The sequence below is a fragment of the Aethalodelphis obliquidens genome, unplaced genomic scaffold, assembly GCF_003676395.1.
Source record: "Aethalodelphis obliquidens isolate GAN/ISIS:26980383/991018 unplaced genomic scaffold, ASM367639v1 scaffold38, whole genome shotgun sequence".
Lineage (NCBI taxonomy): Eukaryota > Metazoa > Chordata > Mammalia > Artiodactyla > Delphinidae > Aethalodelphis > Aethalodelphis obliquidens.
This window is the reverse complement of record NW_020837982.1, coordinates 1,614,524-1,637,992: the sequence shown is the minus strand read 5'-3', so window position 1 is coordinate 1,637,992 and position 23,469 is coordinate 1,614,524. Positions and strand designations below refer to the sequence as shown.

Here is a 23,469-nt window from a genome sequence, read left to right as displayed (position 1 = left end):
GTTCAGTTAGGGCATGGGCTAGCTCTTCAATGCACATGTAGTGTGATCTTTTTTTAATGTAGCTTGAGAAGATTCGGGTTGAATCAACAAGTAGTTTGCACGTGTATGTGGGACCTCAAGGCTGTTGGCTTTTATGTCAACTCATTAGTCCGTTGAATTTTGGTACTCCCGACTTTCATGGAGGAAGGACAGTGACAAGATCTTGATGTCTTTATCTTTGGGGTTACTAGAAAAAGGGAGGGAGTGGGGGTTAAGATGCATCAGTGAATGGATGATATTGGTAAATAAAGGGTGTTTCCTTTTGAAGTTCTCATCTTGACTTAAGTCAGTTATAGTTAAGAACCAGAGTCATTTTCAATGTGTATTTTCTTCCTGTGAATACACACTAATATTTAGAACTAATGTGAGAAGCATGGATTTTATTTTATTTTTTGTGCCTATTGCCTAATATAAAGTGTGAATTATGGTAAACATTATAATTAGAGTATTTCTTGCTTGCCCACTATATTAGGAGGGAGTTCCCTTGAAAACTTTCCTGTTAGAACAAGCTTGAGTCATGATGGTTGACAGCCTTACTTTTTCCGGACTCCATCATGGAGTATCAAAATCTTGGTTTTTGTCAAGTCATGATGCTTTGTGAGAGAAGTGATAACTAGTGATGATTGCTAAAATTATCACTACAAACTTGAAGAGGCTGTCCAGTGTTTGAGTGGTAGAATAGTTATTAACAGTTGGAAGTGGGACACATAGCACAAAGTTATTTTAACAGGTCCTGAATCCCTTAAAGTAGCATTCCCTCCTAAGGATCACACTGGAGCTTTGACAGGGTTATGTTTCCTGAATGGCTTTGTAGAATTATTTATCCCTAACACACCCATCAGCTGAGGCCCTCCACAGGCCTAAAGTTTATTGAAAGACTTTTGACTTTATAGTTATCAGTAACTTGGTCATTTGATTTTAGTTTGTGGCAGGTAAAGCACAGACAGGCATGTTTAATATTTTCACACAACATAGTTCCTGGCATGGGGCTTACCACCACAACTGGAAGAACTTGTTTGAATTTTGCATTAACCAAGTGACAGCAACAGAAATCTCAATGTATGTGGGTAAGGGAAATTCTAATTGGTAGAATGAAAAGGCACATTTAAAATCAAAAGAGAGGAATCTATTCTTATGATATACATGGGACATGTGCTGCATGATCATTTTACTTTTTCTTGTTTAGAGTTTTTTTTAAAAGCTATCTAGAATTTGTCTTTTGCTAACTGTTTGAGTTTGTAGTTGGTCTTGTGAGGGTGAAATTTCCCTTAGTTTTCATTTTTTGTCAGAATTTTAAGAGAGTTTGCATTTTCCTCTCCCAGTGAAGCGTGACATTCAGGAGAATGATGAGGAGGCAGTGCAGGTCAAAGAGCAGAGCATCCTGGAACTGGGGTCTCTCCTGGCGAAGACTGGACAAGCTGCAGGTAAGTGCTACAAGTGGATTGCTTTCTTTTACCTGAAATGCTGCGTGAAATTTTTTTTTTTTTGGTTGGAGTGAGAGAACATAGGAATGCATCCATACAGTTTATTGGTAGTGTAATTCATTTATCGCCAACTTGTTGAGCTTTAGTTTTCTATCAGGAAGTTAAGAGACCTTTACACTCACTTCTTTCATTGAAGACTTTTGTTCTGCAGATGAGGAAAAAAAATCCTGTTTCTTTTGGAATATAGTGACCTGTGATTTGTTTCTCGTTCGGATTTTCACTGCATTCCCTTACATGTGGGCAGTAGCAGCCTTCGGTGATTTCATGGAGCTGCTGTGATGTATTTAAGGTGGATAGTGACTCTAGGCCCCTGACTTCAAAATGACTAGGCATTTTGTGTCCAAGGAAGTGGCTTTGCTGTCTGATACACAATGAGTAAGACATTAAATGGAGAGAACCTTCCCAGGATTTCTCCACTGGTACCTAGGGCTTTGTGCCTGTTGTTGCCCAAACATTCTAGTTGTAATTGAACCATTGACTTTGCAAGCTCGAGATGATATTCTGATGATGGGTGTGTCCTTAGAAGGAGAGTCTTGTTGACAAGGAAGGGCTTTTGACCAGTAAAGTGACAATAGTATTTAGAGAGTAGCCTGCTTAAACTTAAAATGGATGATTTTTGTCAACTTTAAAGTGAATTTAGGGCTTATCTGATTAGAATGGATTAAACGTGGTTGATCTCGTGAATTACTTTCCCCCAAATTATGTTGTTATCCAAAAGGATGATACGTGTAAGTTAGCAAAATTCCTTGAACTTGAAAACAAAAATCTTTTCCAGTTAAGGATGATAACATTAATTATTAGGCTCAGTCAATAGAAAGTTGAATAAAGTTGTATGAAATTGGGAGGATGTATTTATATGAATCTTGTACCTTATTTAAAATATCATTAAGGGCTTCCCTGGTGGCGCAGTGGTTGAGAACCTGCCTGCTGATGCAGGGGACACGGGTTCGTGCCCCGGTCCGGGAAGATCCCACGTGCCGCAGAGCGGCTGGGCCCGTGAGCCGTGGCCGCTGAGCCTGCGCGTCCGGAGCCTGTGCTCCGCAATGGGAGAGGCCACAACAGTGGGAGGCCTGCGTACCGCAAAAAAAAAAAAAAAAAAAAAAAAATATCATTAAAAATATCTGTAATGAGAAAAACCGTTTTTGAGTGCTTATTATGAACTAGTTATTGTTTTAAGCCCAAACAGGATTTAGCTTATTGAATCCTCGAAACAACTTGGTATAAACAACTATTACCTATTTTATACCTGAGGAAACTGAGCACAGAAAAGTTAAATATCTTATTTAAGGGCACTCAGCTAGTATGGGAGACTCAGAATTTGAATCCATGTAGTCCTATTTCAGAGCTCATGACCTTGAAGTATTTGCTTTCCATAGTTATCCACTTATGAGTTATCAGTGGTAGGTGGTGGTTTTTTCATTTTAGGCTGACTTCCCTCCTATTTAACATGTTTGATTCTTTTGCCTGTCAGTTAATGTGAGCTTGGGGTTGCAAAACACTTTTGATCATTAGTCCACATGAAATATAATTAATAAGGTAATTTTCCTGAAAGAATTAGAAAACCAGGTGAAATGATTTTTTTTTTTTTTTGGCTGCGCTGTATGGCTCTTGAGATCTTAGTTTCCTGAACAGGGATTGAACCTGGGCCCTTGGCAGTGAGAGCCCAGAGTCCTAACCACTGGACTGCCAGGGAATTCCCTGAAATGATTTTTCTGTTGTTGAACGATCCAAATGTCTGTTTTTCTCAAGTAGAATGGATAATTAAAAACAGCATGTAGTATAGTCAGTGTTTCAGAAAATTTGTCCAAAAATGTTACTGCTTTGCTTGAAGTTACTATTTCATGCTTTACTCTCTCCTTATTTCTTGCCCTCCCCTCCCTGTGACCTACCTGAGAAGTTTAGAAGTGTACAGGGAAACTTAGTGGAATTTAACAGGTGAATCATAAGAACTTTAAAAAACATTTCCAGGTTACTTATTGTTTTCTAAGAAAGACTTTGACAGGTATAGTAAGGAAGTTTCGGGGCCTACACTCATTTACCTATCTTTGCTATTAATAATTGATCAGTTTGTGTTGTTTCCTTTGATTTTTGGGTTCCCCGAGAACAGAAAATATTTCTATTCCATTGATTTCCAATTTTGTTTTGTTATGCATTTAATATAGGGCTAGCACTGTGCTAAGTACTCTACTCAAAAAGTTTAAGGTAGGGTCCCTGATGGACATCAGTCACTTGGGAATTAGTGAATAAGACAGTGTCTGATGCAGAATAGTGATTGAAAGTAGTGGTGTTCATCATCAGACATGATGCCTAGGCTCAGGATCTGCAGATTTCATAGCCTGAGACTCTTAATGGAGTGTGTTGAGTTCTGTGAGGTTCTGAAAAGGAAGTTCTGGTCACACAGTTGCAAATAATTTCAGTAAGAATAGAAGGAAAACTCAGTATGATTCTATAAGAATTAAAAAAAAAAATCAGTGTGAAAATGTAAAGAAACGGAATATAACCAAGAACGACTAAGAAACAGTAATAGACTAAAATGGAAAATGAACTGAGTCTTTGGCAACTAAGAGGTCATTTGTTTTTCTGTTAGAAGAATAACTTGGAGAAGATACTGTAATGCTAGCAAGTGCTGGAGAGAAGGGCAGACTCCTTAGCTCATGTTTCACTTCTGCCTTTTCCAGGAAGGAAAATGATTTTCAAAAAGAAAAAGATAGAAATAACATTAGAAAGAGAGAATTAAAGCTAAAGTAGGTGAGAGAAGAGAGAGCAGGTAGTCTTTTTTAAATAAGTTCAAGTTTCTAGGTTCTGACAACTGTCTTTTAATATCAAAAGAATAGTTGTAGCAGATATATTTATAGAGCCACTGTTATTCTGAGAAAAATCATGGAGGGTGGAGAGGTATAAGGAAACTGAGGATGGGCAAAACATTATTCCACTTTTCAAAAAGATAATGAAAAGAATAAATTCTAGACACTGTAAACTGGTAATCATCAGTAAAGTTCCAGGACAGATTATTTGATAAGTAGGTTTTAAGCACATAAAGCAGTGAGTTTATTAAGAAAAGGTTATTCCAAACTCACCTTGGTTCTCTTTGGTTAGCCTTATCAGACAGCAGATTTGCAGGGTTCCACAGGCAATGGCTTGCTAAGTGTGTTTGTAAATAAAGTTTTGTTGGAACATAGCCATACACATTTGTTTACATACTGCCCATGACTGCTTCTGTACTACACTGGCTGAGTTGAGTACCTGCCGCTGAGACCATATAGCCCACAAAGCCATAAATATTTACTGTCTGGTCCTTCACAGAAAAAGTTTGCCAACCCCTGGGATAGGAAGAATGATATAGACAACATAACTGATGTAAGCAGGGTCTTTGAACATTTGCCATGACAAATGGATCATTTGTTGACCTGACGGGAAGTGTCTAGCATCATGTCATAGGAATCTGTCCTTGTTCTTCTGGTCAGTTTCTGGCAGTAGAGCTAAAGCCATATCAGAAGGTGTGCTTATTTTTGTAGATGATTCAGTACAGTAGAGAACAGAATTAAGATTCAGAGTTATTGTCAAAGCCAGCAAGATTAAATTCAGTGTGGAAGGTATAAAGTTATATACTTAAACTATTTTATCAAAACAGAAGAACGTGGGGAATTACCTCTCTATGCAAAAAGACCTTATGGACTCAGTCTGAACAAAGAGTGCTATTAGCAAAAGCAAAACATGCTTCTTGTGTTACATGTGGCAGTCCAATCAGAAGAATTAAGCCATGACTACTGGTCTGACCCTACATGGAACGTTGATTCAGTTCTGGGGACCACAAGTGGTACATTTGCAAACTAGAGTTAATTCAGAGGAGGGCAACTAAGGTGACAAGCAATCTAGAAACCAGGACATTGGAGGAACAGTTGAAATAGTTAAAGCTGTTTAGCTTGGAGAAAGGGAAAGTTAGGGAGATATGAGTGATAGTTACCTTCAAATATTTGAAGCCACGTGGAAAGAGGGTATAGAATCATGTTTCAGAAAAGAACAATTTAGTTTGACCAACACTGGAATCGTCTACTTTCTGAATATTTCTGTCACTAGGGAGTGTTTAGATTTGTTCAAGCATAGAGGGAAATGCTGTTTCAGAAGGGACATTGCACTAGACTGCTTTTAAAAAACTATGATTATATAACGTAATTGAAGTTTGCATAAATGCAAAAGTAATTTGAGGGAGAGAAATCAGTGTAGCCTGGCATTGGCATGGAAGACTCACTAGGACTTCAGCTGGACCTACAAGGATATCTAAGATCTACATAGGTCGAAGTGATGGGGAGGGATTCCAGGTGGAAATGCAGCATGAGCGAGGCCTGAAAGCAGGCGTGTGTGTAGTCAGTACAGGAGTGAATGGAGTGGCAGAATTGGAAAAAAATCTTAGACGGTGGGATTCACAGGTCAGTACTGGGGAGTGAAGGGAAAGATGAACTTTTCCACTCTGCATAAAGTTCCTTTTATACCTGACACGGTCTCATGTATCCTGTGACTGTGCAGGCAGATGAGGATTCAGGACCCTGAATTAGCATTCTCAGGAGGGGGAGGCTTGCTTGCCCTGAATTCGAGTTCTCAGGAGGATGAGTCTACAGTTGGAGGCAGTGGCACTAAAGTAATTTTAACCTACATTCCAAAAGAACTTCCTTAGTTGTTTAGTTGACATATTCTCTAATTTTCACGTTTGTTTCTAAAGGTGCTCCCTTAGACTACTGTGCCACCCTTTTTTCTTACATAAGGGGTGGGCAGAACCTCTGTGGTTGATGGCTTTTTTGTCATAGTTTAAGACTTAGGTTTTGCCGATTAATGAGGAATTTTAAAAGGTTATAGTATAACTTTAAGGGACAAACACCCTAACTTTTATGTGAAAAGTTGATTCAGAAGAGTGCCATGGAAATTATATTGGTAAAAGACTAAGCTGGGCATTACTTCAGGAAGGGAGGAAAAAAGGAACCTGGAATTGAAAAATCTCTGTTTAAGGGGAACTGCTGAGACAGACTTGGTTGGAAATTAGGAAAAAAAAAAATTTAACTCCTATAACCTGATAAATTTGGTAGCTGTGGGGAAGTAATTTTGTTTAAGGTGGAAGAGGCATAGCATATTTTGTGTTCTAGAAAACTGTTTTCTGAGAGTGTGAGTACTTTGCTGTACTCATGAGGCAGACAGACATAAGCTTTTCCCAGGACCCTCACAGTATTCCAGAGGCTGAGTGGGGAATGGGATACAGATTTGGTATATGTTAACTTTTTTGCTACTCCATTACCTGCTAAGAATGCTTTAAATTCCTACTAAGTTTCATTTTGACTGATTCCAGACATAATTACTGGTTTTATGATCTTGGGTCATTTTTTAATGGGTATTTTGTCCTTAATATTGATGTGTACTTTTTCCTGTCTGAATTGCCTTCCACACAGAGCTTGGAGGACTGCTGAAGTATGTGCGACCCTTCTTGAATTCCATCAGCAAGGCTAAAGCAGCTCGTCTGGTCCGATCTCTTCTTGATCTGTTTCTTGATATGGAAGCAGCTACAGGACAGGAGGTGAGCTACTTTAATGACAGAAGGTAGACACTGTGGAGCAAAGTGTTGTTTCAGTGAAAGAAGTGCCTGCCTGCATTGTGGTACTAATGTGGAAGGGACAACTGGGAGGACAGCGCAGGACTTATCATGTCAGTTTCTCTTTGTTACAGGGCATTTGATACTTTGGGTCTGTTCCATGCTTTGCTTTGTAAGTGGAGATTGTCAGTGGTCCCTGGAATCCTCATTACATCAGGGTCACAAACTGATTCTTGTCTTTGAGGTATTGTATTGCCACACCTTTGTAATGTTTTCTGTGTCTGTGGTACCTTTCATTCTGTGTCACAAAGCTCCTTGTGAGCACTAATTAAGTCTTGTGGCATCCCTTCTTGGCATGTCTTGTACTGCATTTATGCCTTTATTGAGGGGTGAGCATCCATCTGTTTTCGTCTTGTGTGTGCAGAAGTGACTGGTATACCTGTACATGTCGTCTGTGAGTTCAGACTAGACCCTGAGCTGCACTGAAGAGAGCCTCTTTGGAATCACTGAGCCTCTTCCCATTCTTCAAAGGTAGCTGTATTGTCTGCAATTCAGGAGAAGGAGACGCTACCAAAGTTAAAATTCATTCTGTAAAAAGTGACAGATTCAAGCAGGGTATATGGTGGTTGCTTGAATCTGTTTGTAGGAGACTATAGTTGTTGTCTTTTCTGTAGATTTATTGATGAGCATTCACTAGTGCCTGCTACGTGTTAGGCACTGTTATAGATACTGGGGATTCATTTGTAACAGCATACAGTTGTTGCTCTCATGAGAATTATATTTTAATGATGAAGGCAGGTAATAAATATATAAAACGTCAGATGGTATAAAGGCAAGGATAGGAATTGGTAGTTGTTTATTTTATATATATATGTACACATATATATATATATATTTCATTGTTTGCCATAGCCTCTGTGGGTGTAAAAGATATGAAGGGGCTTAGTGGCATATTGAGTAAATAATGGGGAACTTCAGAAACCTAGGACATATGGATCTCACTTTGAAATCATGTAAAATGGTTTTACAAAAACCATTTTGTAAAATCTGGTTTCTTGCCTTAATGATTCTTTGAAACCTAGTTTAAACACCATAAACTAACTTCATTGTAGAAAATTCATCTGTAGTGAATTCTTCAAATTCATTTGTTTCTGGGAGAACTGTGTTTCATGACAGTAGATCAAAAATAGATATGTAGATAGCTGCCTTTTGAACCAGAGCATTAAAATTATTTTTATGAATAATTTAAAAGAAAAAGTGATTTTTCTAAGGGGTACTACTCTTATATCTAACCCTAATTTTTTTTTTAAATTGTATTTGTTCTCATGAAAAAGTGACACCCCATCTTTTGTTTGAATTAGGATGCCTTGTTCTTTTTTCCTTGGCTACGCCATGCGGCATGTGGGATCTTAGTTCCCCAACTAGGGGTCGAACCCGCACGCCCTGCATTGGAAGAAGCGTGGATGGAGTCTTAACCACTGGACAGCTAGGGAAGTCCCCTAGGATGCCTTAGAATGGGCTGACCAATAAGTATTAGCTTGAAACAGACTAATAAATGTTACTTGGAACATTTTAGGCAGAAAAAACTAATTATCCAAGCTGCTTCTTTGACGCTGAAGTCTTGGAATTTGTCCCTTCCCATAACATAGAGTTGACTCTGGATAGAACTGCAGTTGTTTAATGATCAGTTCTACTCCTTTATCTAAATTATTGAAATCATAATTTAGTGCTCTCCTGTAATTGGCTAGTGGGTTTTACTGGCCTTTGTCATGTATTCCATGTCTGGAGAGGCCTTCCTTTTAACTGTGTGTGTACATTGCTATTGTTCATTGCACGTTACTTTTTTGTCAACTAGAAACCTTTCTTCCTTATCTTAGGGTGAAAGGAAACACTCTCAGGTACTGTGTCATTTTATTGTCAGTGTCATCTTAGTGCTGAGTAAGAGCTGTTGGTTTCTTTTGTTTTTGATGTTTAGTAGTGTAGCTTTTTTTTTTTTTAAGATTTAATTTTATTTATTTTTGGCTGCGTTGGTTCTTCGTTGCTGTGTGCAGGCTTTCTCTAACTGTGGTGAGCGGTGCTACTCTTCCTTGTGGTGCGTGGGCTTCTCATTGCAGTGGCTTCTCTTGTTGCATAGCACGGGCTCTAGGCGCGCAGGCTTCAGTAGTTGTAGCTCACGGGCTCTAGAGCACAGGCTCAGTAGTTGTGGCGCACGGGCTTAGTTGCTCCGTGGTATGTGGGGTCTTCCTGGACCAGGGATTGAACCTGTGTCCCCTGCATTGGCAGGTGGATTCTTATCCACTGTGCCACCAGGGAAGTCACAGTAGTTTAGCTTTTTATCAAGAGTGAGATCTTAATCCACTTAGCAGGTCTTCTTTCAGTAATTTTTGTGGATTATAGGTTATTTGCTTGTTTTGGAATAAATTATCAATCATCCAGATGGTGCTACTTGCACCTCAAACTCAACATGGCAACATCAACATCCAGCCATTTATTAAATTCTGTCAGTGCAACTTTCTTCAATCTCTGTTCTCCACCTCTTTTTATATTTGTTCTCTATGTACAGCTGCCATCTAGTTTGGGTTCTAATTCTTCTCTTTTTTTTTTTTTTGAGGTATTGTTGATATATACAATGGGTTCTAATTCTTTTTTTTTTTTTTTTTGCGGTACGCGGGCCTCTCACTGTTGTGGCCGTTGCGGAGCACAGGCTCCGGACACGCAGGCTCAGCGGCCATGGCTCACGGGCCTAGCCGCTCCGCGGCATGTGGGACCCTCCCAGACCTGGGCATGAACCCGTGTCCCCTGCATCGGCAGGCGGACTCTCAACCACTGCGCCACCAGGGAAGCCCTTTTTTTTTTTTTTTAACATCTTTATTGGAGTATAATTGCTTTACGAATTATTTCTTACTTAGACTACTGCAAAAGCCTCGTACCACCATTTTGAGAGATATCCCCACCAAGTAACCCTCTGAACATTTTATTCCCCTCTCTGTTCACCTGTAACTTGAGCCTTCAGTGACTCTCTGTTGCCTACAGAATTAGGTATTACATGTTTTTCTACAATACAGCTTAGCATGACAGTCTGATCTCTTAGTACTCTATGAAGCGTACCAAACATGCCAGCCTTGTTGGATACTTGCTGAGTACACTCTTCATGATAGTACCTTTCCCTTCTGTAGTTCCATGTCAAGTACCACCTCCTCTGAAATCTTTCCTTGTTGACGTCACTGTGATCTTAACTCTTCAGTGATCCACATTATATTTTGTACATGTTATATTTTTGATTATGCCTTGTATGATGATTACCTGAACATTTGCTTTATTTTCTTTCCTTTTTAAAATTTTTTTAAAAAATAAATTTATTTATTTATTTTTGGCTGCTTTGGGTCTTTGTTGCTGCACGCAGGCTTTCTCTAGTTGTGGCGAGCGGGCGCTTCTCTTCATTGTGGTGCACGGGCTTCTCATTGCGGTGGCTTCTCTTGTTGCAGAGCATGGGCTCTAGGTGCATGGGCTTCAGTAGCTGTGGCACGCGCGCTCAGTAGTTGTGGCTTGAGGCTATAGAGTACAGGCTCAGTAGTTGTGGAGCATGGGCTTAGTTGCTCCACGGCATGTGGGATCTTCCTGGACCAGGGCTTGAACCTGTGTCCCCTGCATTGGCAGGCGGATTCTTAACCACTGTGCCACCAGGGAAGTCCCTTGCTTTATTTTATTTACTGTAATATAGTCTCATTTGGGTGAAGCCCTATATCCGTTGTAGTACCACAGTGCCTTTCTCATTCCTAATTCATGGCTATTCCTTAACCATGGCTACCTCTGACCTCACCTACCATATACTTTCTTTTACTTTCTTTACAGCTGTAACACTGGCCTTTTGCCTTAGCTTTAAACTGTTCTAGATTTGGGGCATTTTTATACATCTGACTTTTTTTTTTGCCATGCTGCATTGCTTGTGGGATCTTAGTTCCCTGACCAGGGATCGAACCTGTGGCCCCTGCAATGGAAGCACTGAGTCCTAACCACTGTACTGTCAGGGAAGTCCCACTCTCAGCCTGATCTTAACACGGCTTTTTTCTTCACATCATTTTCAAGTCTTTGCTTACATCTCATTTCCTCAGAGACCTTCTGTCATCACCTTATCTAAAATACCTGTCTCTGCTTTCTTCGTATTTATTTTACTTATTAACATCTGTTTCCTACTTAGAGTATAAGTTTCATGAGGATAGGTACTGTGTCCTATTTACTGCTTCATCCTCTGCACTTAGAGTAGTTTGGCCCAGAGAAGCTACATAACTAGTATTTGTTGAGGGAATGTATGGATTATGCCTTCCGGATGGTAGGTGCTCAGGAGATACTTTGTTGAATTAAGACTTAAGTTTATTGACTTGAGATATAAGCACGGGGTATTGTTACTACATTTGTTTATGTGACTCAAGGCCTCTGACCTGGGGAAATTGGATATGGTCTTCTTCATCTTGGAAAATTCTAGGTACTTCTAAAATTCTTTGATTAACTAATGGGAAAGGATAGAGGAGCAAGTCATAGGTGGACCACTGTCAGGGTACTGTTGAGGCCTGAGGCAAAATATGAAGTGTTAGGACATTGTTAAGAGAGCTAGGAGTTTGGGGGAGTTTGGTACCAAGAGCTAGAGTATTGGGGAGTTTAACACCAAGAGTATGGGGGAGGGGATTTTCCTTGCCTTTTTGTATTTGGGGACTGACCATAAGTCAGATCTACAGAGCAATCTTCAGCTTGCTGTATTCCGAAAGCTGATATGATTCAGGTTAGGTTCTGGTCATTTGCAATTTGCAGTACTAAAGTTTAGAGCCTAGGAAGTGAGGCTATATGGGTGGGGTGGGGGACTGAGGATTGGGGTGGTTAGCAAGGGGAGGGGAGTAGAGAGTTGGGGTGAAGAGAGGAGCAAGAAGAGTGAACCAGATCCCTGCCAAATAGTGAACTGAAATTCCAGAATTCTTTCTACCTTCTAGGGATCTCTAGGCAGTTTCTATGGGGAGCCGTTTTTTGGTATAGTCTATCCAGCTAAAACACAATAGGACATTTTAAGAAACATTACATCAAAAATCCTGTTAATGAAACAATTATTTCAAGGGAAAAAAGGGAGTTTGTGCTAGAGAATTTCAGACTTAGAATGGTAGTTAATTTTTTCCCTTAGGAATTTAGTTAATAAAGGCACATAAAAAATGATTAAGTGTATTTATTTAAAGCTTAAAAAATACCTAATCTTGACTGTGTCAAGCTTTTGTACTCAAGTAGGGCTTCCTCCAGAAGCATGGGCTTCTTGTGTATTCTTATCCCCTTTATCAGTCATCATTAGCATTAACAAAGGACAAAACCTCTCAAGCTATGTAGCAAGGGCAGTGGCCTTTAAAATTTTTTCTTAAAACTGAAGCACTGGTTTCACCAATTATAGTCCCAGATATTGCAAAGCATGTACCCTGTAATTGATAACAGATAGGCAGTTCATGTTGTACAAATTCCCCGCTGTAGGAGAAATGTCTGTATTGACCTGAGTTTATTAAAGCTGGGTTGAGGTAGGGTCAAGTTCTGGTCCCAACAGCTGAATACGTGACCTTGGGTGAGTCACTTAACATCTGGACTGTCAGGGAAATGAGGACAGGTTGAGATGCTAGAGTAGAACTCAGTGTTTCTTAATTAGGGATATACATCAGAGTGGCCAACCTTTTATTCCAGACTACTGGATCAGGAGCCTAGGCATTCATTTCTGCATTGTTTGAAAAAGCTTGCTGGGTAAAACTGATGGTAAGCATTTCTTAGCCCCCGAAGACACGTAGGACTGAAGATTTTTATTCTTGTTGCTAAAAATGTTCAGCAAAATATTTGCAGTTCCATTCATGTCATGAACAGAGATATTACTTTGAGTTTGGCTTTTTAGAACAAAACTCAAAACTGTGAAATTGTGATTGGCTTGCTTTTATTTTAGGTTTTGTAGAATTTACTGTATGAGGGCAGTTGAGTTTAGAGTTGGGGATTAAGTAGCCACTAGGGGGCTCTAGTGAGTTATAAAGATTTCATTGACTCTTACTGGTGAATCCTCCAAATACCATGTAATGTCATCCATTTATCTAAAGGCAGGTCTGTCCTGCCTTTATGTCCCTTTACTTTTCCCTCCTTGTAACATCTCTTAAGAGAAATTGGGATTTACATAAAAACCTGTTCTTTTAGCACTTAGTTCTCTGGAAAGCTCAGTTTCTTTTTATGCTCTGATTATGAATCTTAACTCGCAGTAACAGAAGTGATACAAGATCTGAAGCTCTTAATATGTACTTGTCAGAGCTACTATGGCAAGGGTACCTATGGCATGTAGACTATCTAGCATAGAACACTACTTTACGTTAGTTACTTTGCATGGTACCTTACTGCTTGGGTAGCATATAGAACTGGGGTTCAAAGTGCCTTTAAAGAAAGCTTAAAAGCCCCTTAAAGTGTTAGGCTAATTCTCATTTCTTTTTACTTCCTTTAGTACAAGCTAAGTTTGCTGTATTGTGATGAGAATTGTTGGTTGCACTTCTTAGAATCTGGAAGGGAAAAGCCAGCTGGACCTTTTGAGTCTTACAAGCAACTGTTAGGAGTAAGACACTTGTGCCTAGGCTGAGAATTTCTCCCCTTTATGACCAATATAGTCACATGAACACATTACTATTACTCTTCAGGGAGAAATTTCTGCTTTAAATATTTCTCAGCCATTATAGAAATCTACATTCCAGCGCTATGTATGTAGCCTGGGTCCCTCCTGGGACAGTAGAAGAGGAATCTTGAAGATGAAGCTCTTTTCCAAGGGAATACAATCTAAGCACAAAGATACTTTGTGTGTAAAAAGCCAAGTTGATTTTCCATTATGCTATAATCATTACATATTGAGATACTGGGGATCAAGGCATGCCACTGAGACAGTAAATATGGGTATGTAAGGAGGAGATGAAAGCTGTTCTCCAGAGCAAGGCTTGTGGGAAGAACATGAAGACATAATGTTGCACGTACTGTCTCTCCCTGTTGCAGGTCGAGTTGTGTTTAGAGTGCATCGAATGGGCCAAATCAGAGAAGAGAACTTTCTTACGCCAAGCTTTGGAGGTATGTGCCTACATTAGTACTGATTTCAGATCTCTAGGCATTTGAAGGACTGTGCATATAAGTAATACCATCGTGATCAAAAGTATTTTCAGCAACTTTGTATTATCCAGGCACCTGAAATTATTGGTAGCAGTGTCCCACTCATGAGAATTGCTCTGGTTGAAGTTTTGAGACAGACCTGCTGCTTGGCTCAGAAAAGTAAGCAGCAACGTGGTTTAGTCAGTCACTGGCTATAATAGGAGATAATATCACGGGCTAGATGATTTTTTAGGCTGAATTTGATGCTTTCATCAGGACTTGAATATTCAACAGTAACAGTTCTGTGACTGTCAATCTTTGATTTCTTTCTTTGGCTTTTTTCCTCCCCTTTCCGTCAGTCAATGCCTTTTCTCTTTCCTAGGCAAGACTGGTGTCTTTGTACTTTGATACCAAGAGGTACCAGGAAGCATTGCATTTGGGTAAGTAAGCTGGTGGAAGCTAGTAAGGCGTCTGTAGCTGGCTAAATGAATGTATTCCAAACCTGGCTACTCTTATTAGTTACATATTAATAATTTATATTCTGCTTACTTCTAAGAAGGATTTAGTGTGGCTTACATTTACTGAATCTGTCATGGAAAAATGCCATTTAGAAGTTCTAAGAAACTAACTGTCAACTTTAGAGAACAAAAGAGTCAAATTGCTCATATTTACTATTACATCTACTGTATCTGTTTATAATTATTCTTAAAATCTATTTTAAATATCAAGAAATTAACTGGGTGCAAATACATAGGAAACCTGAAGTGGGCCAACTAAAGGCTTTTCCTTTTGGCTTTTAAACACCATGAAATCTTTGCCTGCTGTCTTTTTTTTTTAAATTAATGGATACATCTGGACTGTTTTTCCCAGATGGAAGAACACGGCTTTCATGATCTATTAAGTTGAAAAAATTGCCAATATTCAATTCTTATCCTGCAAAAATGGAAATTTCATATGGTTCAAACAACTAGTAGCATTACAAAAAATAACAGGTTTATTGAGATATAATTCACAGACCATAAAATTCACCCTTTAAAAGTGTACAATCAGTGATTTTTAGTATATTCACAGAGTTGTGCCACTGTCACCACTGTCTGATTTCAAACATTTTCATCACCCCAGAACGTAACCTTGTACCCATTAGTTGTCTCTTCCCATTAATTCCCCATCCATCATCTCTGCCTGCCCACCTTCCCAGGCAATCACTAACTACTTTTTGCCTCTTTAGATTTGCCTATTCTGGACATTTCACATAAATGGAATCATACAGTATGTGGTCTTTTTGATTGGCTTTTTCTCTTAGCATAATGTTTTCAAGGTTCATCTGTGTTGTAGCATATAGCAGTGCTTTTATTGATGAATAATATTCCGTTGTATAGCTGTACAACATTTTATCCATTCATCAGTTCATGGACATTTAGATTGTTTCCACTTTTTGGCTATTATGAATACTGCTGTGAACAGGTTTTATGTGGACATGTTTTTCTTTTGGGTATAATATACCCAGAAGTAGAATTGCTGGGTCATATGGTAACTCTGTTTAGCTTTTGAGGAACTGCCAAACTGTTTTTCAAAGTGGCTGCACCGTTTTACATTCTCACCAGCAATGTATGAGGAGAGTTCCAGTTTCTCCAGATCCTCACCAACATTTCCTAATATTGTCTGTCTTTTTAATTTTAGCCATCTTAGTGGGTGTGAAGTAGTATCTCATTTTGGTTTTGAGTTACATTTCCCTAATGACTAAACTAGTGATGTTGAGCAGGGGAAAGAAGGTCTATTTGGATGTTAGTATATCCAAAGCTCTTTCCTTCCCCCACCAACCCTAGTGCCTGGTGTTTCTTATGTAGTCTTGTGATTATTGGACAGGAAGAGAGTGAGATCAAGTGTCTCTCTGAACTGGATAAGTAATTTCAGCGTTTTCTGGGTGGGGATTCCCACTGTATTCAAATCTTAGGAGTAAACTTATATGATTCTCAGCTGTAATGTCCTTTGTGTGCAGAAAGGCTTCAGAGAGATCTGTGTTTCTCTTTGGAAGATAGCACATTAGCAGAAAATTTAAATCTTGCAAATAAATAACCTCATTTTGAGTTCAGGCAGATTTCTTTATCCTGAGTGTTCTTATGAGGGTGAGAGGGAAATATTACAATATTAAAATATTAAGATTATGGCTAACAAAGGAGGTATATGTTTTTTCTTTCTCCAGGTTCTCAGTTGCTGCGGGAGTTGAAAAAGATGGATGACAAAGCCCTTTTGGTGGAAGTACAGCTATTAGAAAGCAAAACATACCATGCCCTGAGCAACCTGCCAAAAGCCCGAGCTGCCTTAACCTCTGCTCGAACCACAGCAAATGCCATTTACTGCCCCCCTAAATTGCAGGCCACCTTGGATATGCAGTCAGGTAACACCCCATGTTTTCTTAAAGCTCATCTTACCTCACAGGTGAAAGGACTGGGGGGTTGGGGCTGGAGAATAAAATTGGCTGTTTTGGCTCAAGCTTCCTCAGAGAAACCAATGGAAGGTTACCTCTCTCACTAGCTGCCCCCCTCCTCTTCACTTGCTGTTAACTGCCTAAAATATATTAAGAACATGCTTAATCTGTGGTTGACCAGGCAAACTGATTGTTAGAGCCAACACCCTAGAGAGGTCTCACTTAGGTTTAAAAAGCTCTCCCTTATCTTCCATCTTAGTCACTTACTCAGAATGGTAGCACTTCTCTCCAGAATTGGACTAACCCAAGTCTCTTGTCACTTGGAGACCTTTGTAAAGCATGTTGGACTTTTCTAAAGGGCCTCAGATCTAGGCTGAGGAAAGACACCCCCCCACCCCCCTATCTCAGTGGAGTGTAGTGGGTTGCTTTCTGATGGAGTGTGTGAATTTTGGGGTTAGGAGGCCATGGATTGGCAATAGAATACTTTTTCTTGTAGTCAGCAGCTTTTATTAGTTATAACTTATTATCATTATTGAAGGAGCATTATTGGAGTCAGAGGACTAACTAGTGTTACCTGGTATTACCTCTTTGCAATCTTTGTTTCCATGTAAAACTGCAAGAGGGAGATAATAGCTACCATACTTGCCTCTCAGGTATTGTAAGTATCAAATGGCATGTTTTGTGATTCAGGTTAAAAGCAGAAGCTCTAGAAAAAAGTCTAGAAAACAACTTTTCTAGGTTGAAATTTTGGTTCTGCAAATTTCTAGCTGTGTGACTGGGCAAGTTACTTAAATTTTTCTTTAGCTCTTCTGAAAAATGGTGATAAATAATTGTACCTCCTCATAGGATGAGAGTGAGGATTAAATGAGATGATGAATGTAAGCTCTTATCACACAGTACCTTGCTTTGACCAAATACCGGCACTTTGTTTAAGCCACTACTCTTCATTATGTTATTTCTTTATGGTCAAGAGATGAACTTGCATCTTATTTCTCAGAGCAAATAGAGGCCATTTTTATGTGAACCTTCTTTATTTCTCTTTCCTCCCCAGAATTTGTATCATTGTTCATTTTTACCCATTATCAAGCATGATCCTTCTACCTGTCCTTTTTTTTTTTTTTTTTTTGCTGTACGCGGGCCTCTCACTGTTGTGGCCTCTCCTGTTGCGGAGCACAGGCTCCGGACGCGCAGGCTCAGCGGCCATGGCTCGTGGGCCCAGCCGCTCTGTGGCATGTGGGATCTTCCCGGACCGGGGCACGAACCCATGTCCCCTGCATTGGCAGGTGGACTCTCAACCACTGCGCCACCAGGGAAGCCCCTACCTGTCCTTTTTAAGTCTTTAGTTTTTTCAATTCTAAGTCTAGTTTTTCATCTCCACTTGGATCTTCCTCTCCGTCTTTTTTTTTTCTCATCAAGCTGTTTATTCTTGTTATTAAAACTTGGACTCCAGTAATCCTGGTTATTCTGGAAAAAGCACCTTGTTGTAGGGATCATTTAATCATCCTTTTCGACAGTCACCTCTCCATAAAGCACCTGTCTTCTCTGATGTAATGTATGAAAGTAGAGTTGTGGAAACAATGGTATACATGAGGCCATGGTTATAAGAAGAAAATGACAGTAGTCAAAAGAGACATTGTATTTATTGGGAAGTCTTATTGAGAACGTTCCTGTTTTCTTCATGTGGGGTAAGGCAGTGTATATCGTATGTCGCGTATCGTATGAAGTTTACCAGCAACTCCGACAGGATATAAGATGATAAAAAAATTATATTGGTTTTATACTGTGAGTAACGAGCCACACCATAAAGATTCTTGAACTCTCTTGGACCCCAGTCACAAGCACAGAAGTAGGTACAATTCCAATTAAACAGTGGACTATCTCAAGCAAGACAAATGTCTGGAAAAATTTAAGTGTCTTCTGAATACTTTTATATAAACCTTTGTGTGTTCCTTTTTCCATATAAAAACGTACCGTGGCAATAGGCAGTACCAGCCACCTCGCGGTCATGGTGATGTTGTAGAAGGTGAGCCAGGCGGTGGCCAACAAGCCCAGGCACCTCCTCTTGCCCACGGCCTCCCTCTCCTCGCCGGCCTCCGAGGCACCGCCATTGGTGCCGACCTCCTTGCTGGGGGGACGTGAACAAGAGGGGCAGGGGAGCGGGAGGGGGCCTGGCTGAGCGCACTGCTGAAGCGCCCACTGCTGTCGCCACGCCCGGCCCCCCGGCCTTCCTCTCAGTCTTTGAACGGCCCCAGCTGAAAAAGCACAGCCTTCTGTCTTCTCCTTTTCTGTCAAGCTTCTTGGAAAAGTTGAAAGAATGTCATTACTTTGGTGTCTCTGTTGACTCCTTGCAAGACAGTAACTCCCCTCTATCCTCTGTCAGATTTGGGGGGGTTGACACTGTTGAGCACTCCATGCTTCTTTGACAGCATTGTCTTCTTGGTTCTCCTCCCTTGACTAATTATCCTCAGTCACTCTTTCTTCTGATGTATCAGGTTGAGTCTGTCTCCAAATCTGCCCTTTCTTTTCCATTTCTACAATCACTGCTCTAATTAATGCCACCGGACCACTGGAGTAGTCTTTTACTGATCTAACTGTCCCTAGTCACTTTTCTCAATCCATCTTGCTTACTAGTCCTAAAGTCATTTTTTGGAAACAGAGATCTGATCATGTAACTCCAATGGTTCCCCATTATCCCCAGGCTATTTTACTTTAACAGTGCATTGAGAAGGAAGACATCCTTTTCATGGTTATCTCTGGTTTTCAGTCCTAGTCACCAAATGACTTTATGTGTTGCTGCTCCTGTGCCTTTATATATTTTGTCTTCTGTGCTTGGAATTCCCCTTTCCATCTTCTCCCCTTGGCAAACTCCTATGCATCCTTCCAGATCAAGCTCACATGTCTGCCTTATAAACCCTCTTCAGTGCCTTCTTTACTTTGGACTTCCCTATGAAAGGTATATTCTTTGGTACGTATTATGGTACTAATCTCCTTGTTTCTGTTTTGATGACCACTGTGAGACTGTGAGCTCCTTCAGGGCCTTAATTCATATTTATTTTCTCTATAGTAGTTATATCAGTGCTTGGCACATGGTAGGCCCTTGTTAATATTTGTGTTGAATGAGTAACAGTCTAGTGTTTTGTTTCTTTAAATAATAAATTTCCTATGCCAGCTGTGATGCTTGTAGTCCTAATGTGGTCTCTATTTGCTAATGTGTTTTGGAAAGCAGTATACCAGCTCTTCTTTACTTTTTTCTTTATTTAATCAGTCTTATTTTTTGTCTGGTCTATTCTAGCTCTGGACTGGGAAGAATGGGAAAATGGGCATTTGTCTCATTTAATTTGGCAGTGCTAGTAGTCTGTTGGGTATTTTTGAGGGAGGTCTCCTTGGCTACAGAGGAGGGTGGGTTTTCTCCAGGCCTCTGTAGTTAAGAACAGTAGTAGAAGGACCTGAATCCTTCAGCCTCTAAACAGGAGGCTTTTTGGGTAGGTTTGGCACATATCACTTAGTAGTGGTTATTAATTCATAAGTTCCCAACTGGCATGCCAGGCATACAGGTATGTGACAGGTGGTCTGAAACAGTGATCCCCTGGGGTCATGTGTAAGCAGTTTCATCCTTTTACTCCAGTGTGCTGAATACTTTATTCGTGTACCTTGACGTGGAAAAGTTGGGAAGCCCTGTGGTAAACAAATGGATGTGGCTGAGGCAGGGTTAGAACTGATACACAGAATCTTAGGGCTTAGTTGCCTTCCAAGCTAGGAAGAACTAATTTTCACGTCATCCCACGTGATAGCATAGGTTGGAAGTAATAGCAGGTTCAGTCAAAGTTAGGCTTATTGGGAGCAACCCAACTTCTAAACAGTAGAGAACTGGTTAGATGAAGTGTAGCGTAATACTGCTTAACTGTGTACAATTAAGTTCATGGATTTGGCATTACATGAAATCCATTTACTGATCGCATCTATCTATAAATGACCAGTATCTGAAATGAGACTGTAAGAGGTTGGATTTTCTTTTTCTCTCTCACGAAAGCTGCTTACTTATAAAAGTGTCAAGTTTAGAAAAGCTATCTTAAATGGTTGATGTTATTAAAACTAGTAATTTGGGCAGACCAGGGAGGGATGTTTGTGTCAGTTTTCTGACCCGTGAAGGTAATGTCATGGAGGGTAAATGTGGCCTTTTCTAGTGGTTCCAATGGATAGCAGGACTGATGTGGTGGTGCGAAAAGATGTTACCATATGTGGTTTCTAGGATCCCCTTTTGTTGGGTCTCTAACTCCTTTGGAATTAATATTGGAAAGGTGACTTGAACTGGGAGGCCAAAGACCTGGGTTCTAATCCCAGCTTTGCCACTAGATGGCAGTGACTTTGGGCAGGTCCTTTATTCTTTCCTGACCTCATCAGTAAGTAGATGAGGTTGGGATAGATTTTTGAGGCCCTTCCCAGCTGTGACATTTTATGGTTCTATTATTTCATATGGTTCTTACTCTTTTCTTTTCAATGCCCAGGTATTATCCATGCAGCAGAGGAGAAGGATTGGAAAACTGCATACTCATATTTCTATGAGGCATTTGAGGGTTATGACTCCATCGATAGCCCCAAGGCCATCACATCTCTGAAGTACATGTTGCTGTGCAAAATCATGCTCAACACGTAGGTGCACATTAACTTTGGGATATGAGAACTCAGGTCCTTCATCTAAGATTTTCTGCCATGGCAGAGATGGCTTGGGCAGGGACTTTGGCCAGTTACAGAAGCAGCGGCTGCCACCTCGTGGGGCTGATTGAGGTGGAATGGGAGGATCGAAGGTAATCCAGAGCACTTTTCCTTGCTAGTCTTTCAGAACTGGGGAGACAGATTTCAGAAATCTCTTTCCCAGCCCCTCTGAGTGTTCTCCTCGTCCTACAATGCTGTCCAGAAGAGTTGTTGAGCACAGGACAGAGGGCCAGGAAATGGCTTACAGACCAGCACCAGCCAATGGGCCACCCAGAATGGGAGTGGTTAAAGGAGAGGTTAGGGGGAGGTTTGAAAAAGGCGACAACGGCAAGTATGACAGCTAGATCTTTTTCTAAAGATTTACAGAATTATTCCACATTCTTTTTTGGGAATAAATGAGATACTGACTGGGATTCTTTTTGGATCTTGGGATTAAACAGGGCTTGTGTTTGGAAAGATCTGTTATACTGGGATTTGATTTATATGTATCATTTTGCCTGTTGGGTCTATTACTTCTGGTAGGTTCAGTGTGGCTTTCTTTTTCTTTCTTTCTTTATTTTTTGGCTATGTCGTGCAGCTTGCGGGATATTAGTTCCCTGACCAGACCAGGGATTGAACCCGGGGCCACGGCAGTGAAAGCGCCAAGTCCTAACCACTGGACCGCCAGGGAATTCCCAGTGTGGCTTTCTTTTTAACGTTGAGTTTTCTTGCTTTTCAGCACTGAGCCCAGAGTGGAGAAAGCCTAGCGTCTATGGTGTGAGAGGCCTATGGGTTTAGGGGTGGGGGCTTATTACCTCTGTGGGCAGAGTCTTTTCAGAGGAAAAGATATTTGCCTGAACATATGCTTAGAAGCATAATATCCTGGAGCAGTTGACCGAGTATGTATTTTTTTTTTAGCCCAGAAGATGTCCAGGCCTTGGTGAGCGGGAAGCTTGCACTTCGGTATGCGGGGAGGCAGGTAGGGGATGCCTTGACTGCAGTTCTGATCTCTGCTCACTCTGAGGCAGCGTGTTATTAGACATGGTGTTCAGTGAGACCGTGCTCTTCAGGTCTCCATTCCGCTCTTCATTCTTTTTTTCCCCCCCTCTTTTCATTAAGCACGTTCGGTATATTTCCTGTACTGTTAATTCTTGGCCTGAAAAGTCAATGTTTGGTGCTCTTTTGGGTATTGGGTGGTTTGAGGGACTTAACAGAACTCAGAATTGAACTGGAGCATTTACAGTGAGTTAGGTTGCATTTAGCTTCGACCGGAAAGTATATCTACCATGATCTTGGCTTGAAAATTTCATGCGCGGAATAAGAAATCTTGGATTCTCCAAGAGTGTGGAGCCGGGTAAGGTCTGATGCGCGTATGCTTTAGAGAGGTCAGATTGCTTGGTGCAGAAACTAGGTTTTGATGACTCAAGTGCTTCTCTTATCAGTACCTTCCCACTCTTGTCCTGAGTTTGGGTGTGGTCAAGAAGAGGCCTTTGATGGTCAGTAGCCCTATTTGTGATGGCTTTTATGCCTGAGTAGGTAAGAGTGTGACCTGTGTAAAGATGATGTCTCAGATGTCTGCATCATCATTTTGTACTTCACTTGATTATCACTGGTAAAGTAAAAGTAGTCTTTCTAGGTTTCAAATGCAGTTGTCTCTAAACAGCAGACACGTTGGCTATCTCACTGTATCTTTGGCAGAATGTCCACAACAGATGATTTCTTCCTTCTATACAAGTGGCCCTAATTGGCTTTTCATCAGAAGAAGTTTCAGATCAGCTCCTAGTTTTGACCAAAAGAATATTGTTTATTTCTGTAGTGAAAGACTATCATATCTAGAATTAGAGTTGAGGAGGTGGGCTAAGAGAGGTCAGGTGTCCAGAACAAGGCCAGATAACTAGTAATGGTGAAGCGAGACTTTGAACTTGGGTTATCTGGCTTTAAGTTTCATGCTATTCTCATTATGACATTTTTCTGTCTATAGGACAAATGCTGGAGACAAACTACACTAACGATTAGCTTTGCATCATTTTTAAAGTCTGCAGTATAAGACACTACCTTCCTTGTTTAAGTACATAGGCTGGTACAAGAGGAGTTCCCTCTGGTCCTTTGTTCCTTGATGACAGCTTTCA

At 40.4% G+C, this 23,469-nt stretch overlaps 1 protein-coding gene and 1 pseudogene across 1 annotated transcript in view; one reads left to right on the top strand and one right to left on the bottom strand.

Annotated features, from left to right (window-relative positions):
- Nucleotides 1-23,469, top strand: part of PSMD11 (proteasome 26S subunit, non-ATPase 11) — a 30,164-nt gene that overhangs the window by 1,144 nt on the left and 5,551 nt on the right. Inside the window, exons 2-8 of the mRNA XM_027130306.1 lie at nucleotides 1,362-1,463; nucleotides 6,959-7,083; nucleotides 14,131-14,202; nucleotides 14,603-14,660; nucleotides 16,424-16,618; nucleotides 21,154-21,298; nucleotides 22,259-22,319. Coding sequence (XP_026986107.1) covers nucleotides 1,362-1,463; nucleotides 6,959-7,083; nucleotides 14,131-14,202; nucleotides 14,603-14,660; nucleotides 16,424-16,618; nucleotides 21,154-21,298; nucleotides 22,259-22,319 — 758 coding nt within the window. The remainder of the gene's footprint in view (nucleotides 1-1,361; nucleotides 1,464-6,958; nucleotides 7,084-14,130; nucleotides 14,203-14,602; nucleotides 14,661-16,423; nucleotides 16,619-21,153; nucleotides 21,299-22,258; nucleotides 22,320-23,469) is intronic.
- Nucleotides 17,901-18,959, bottom strand: LOC113632755 (very-long-chain (3R)-3-hydroxyacyl-CoA dehydratase 1 pseudogene; annotated as a pseudogene).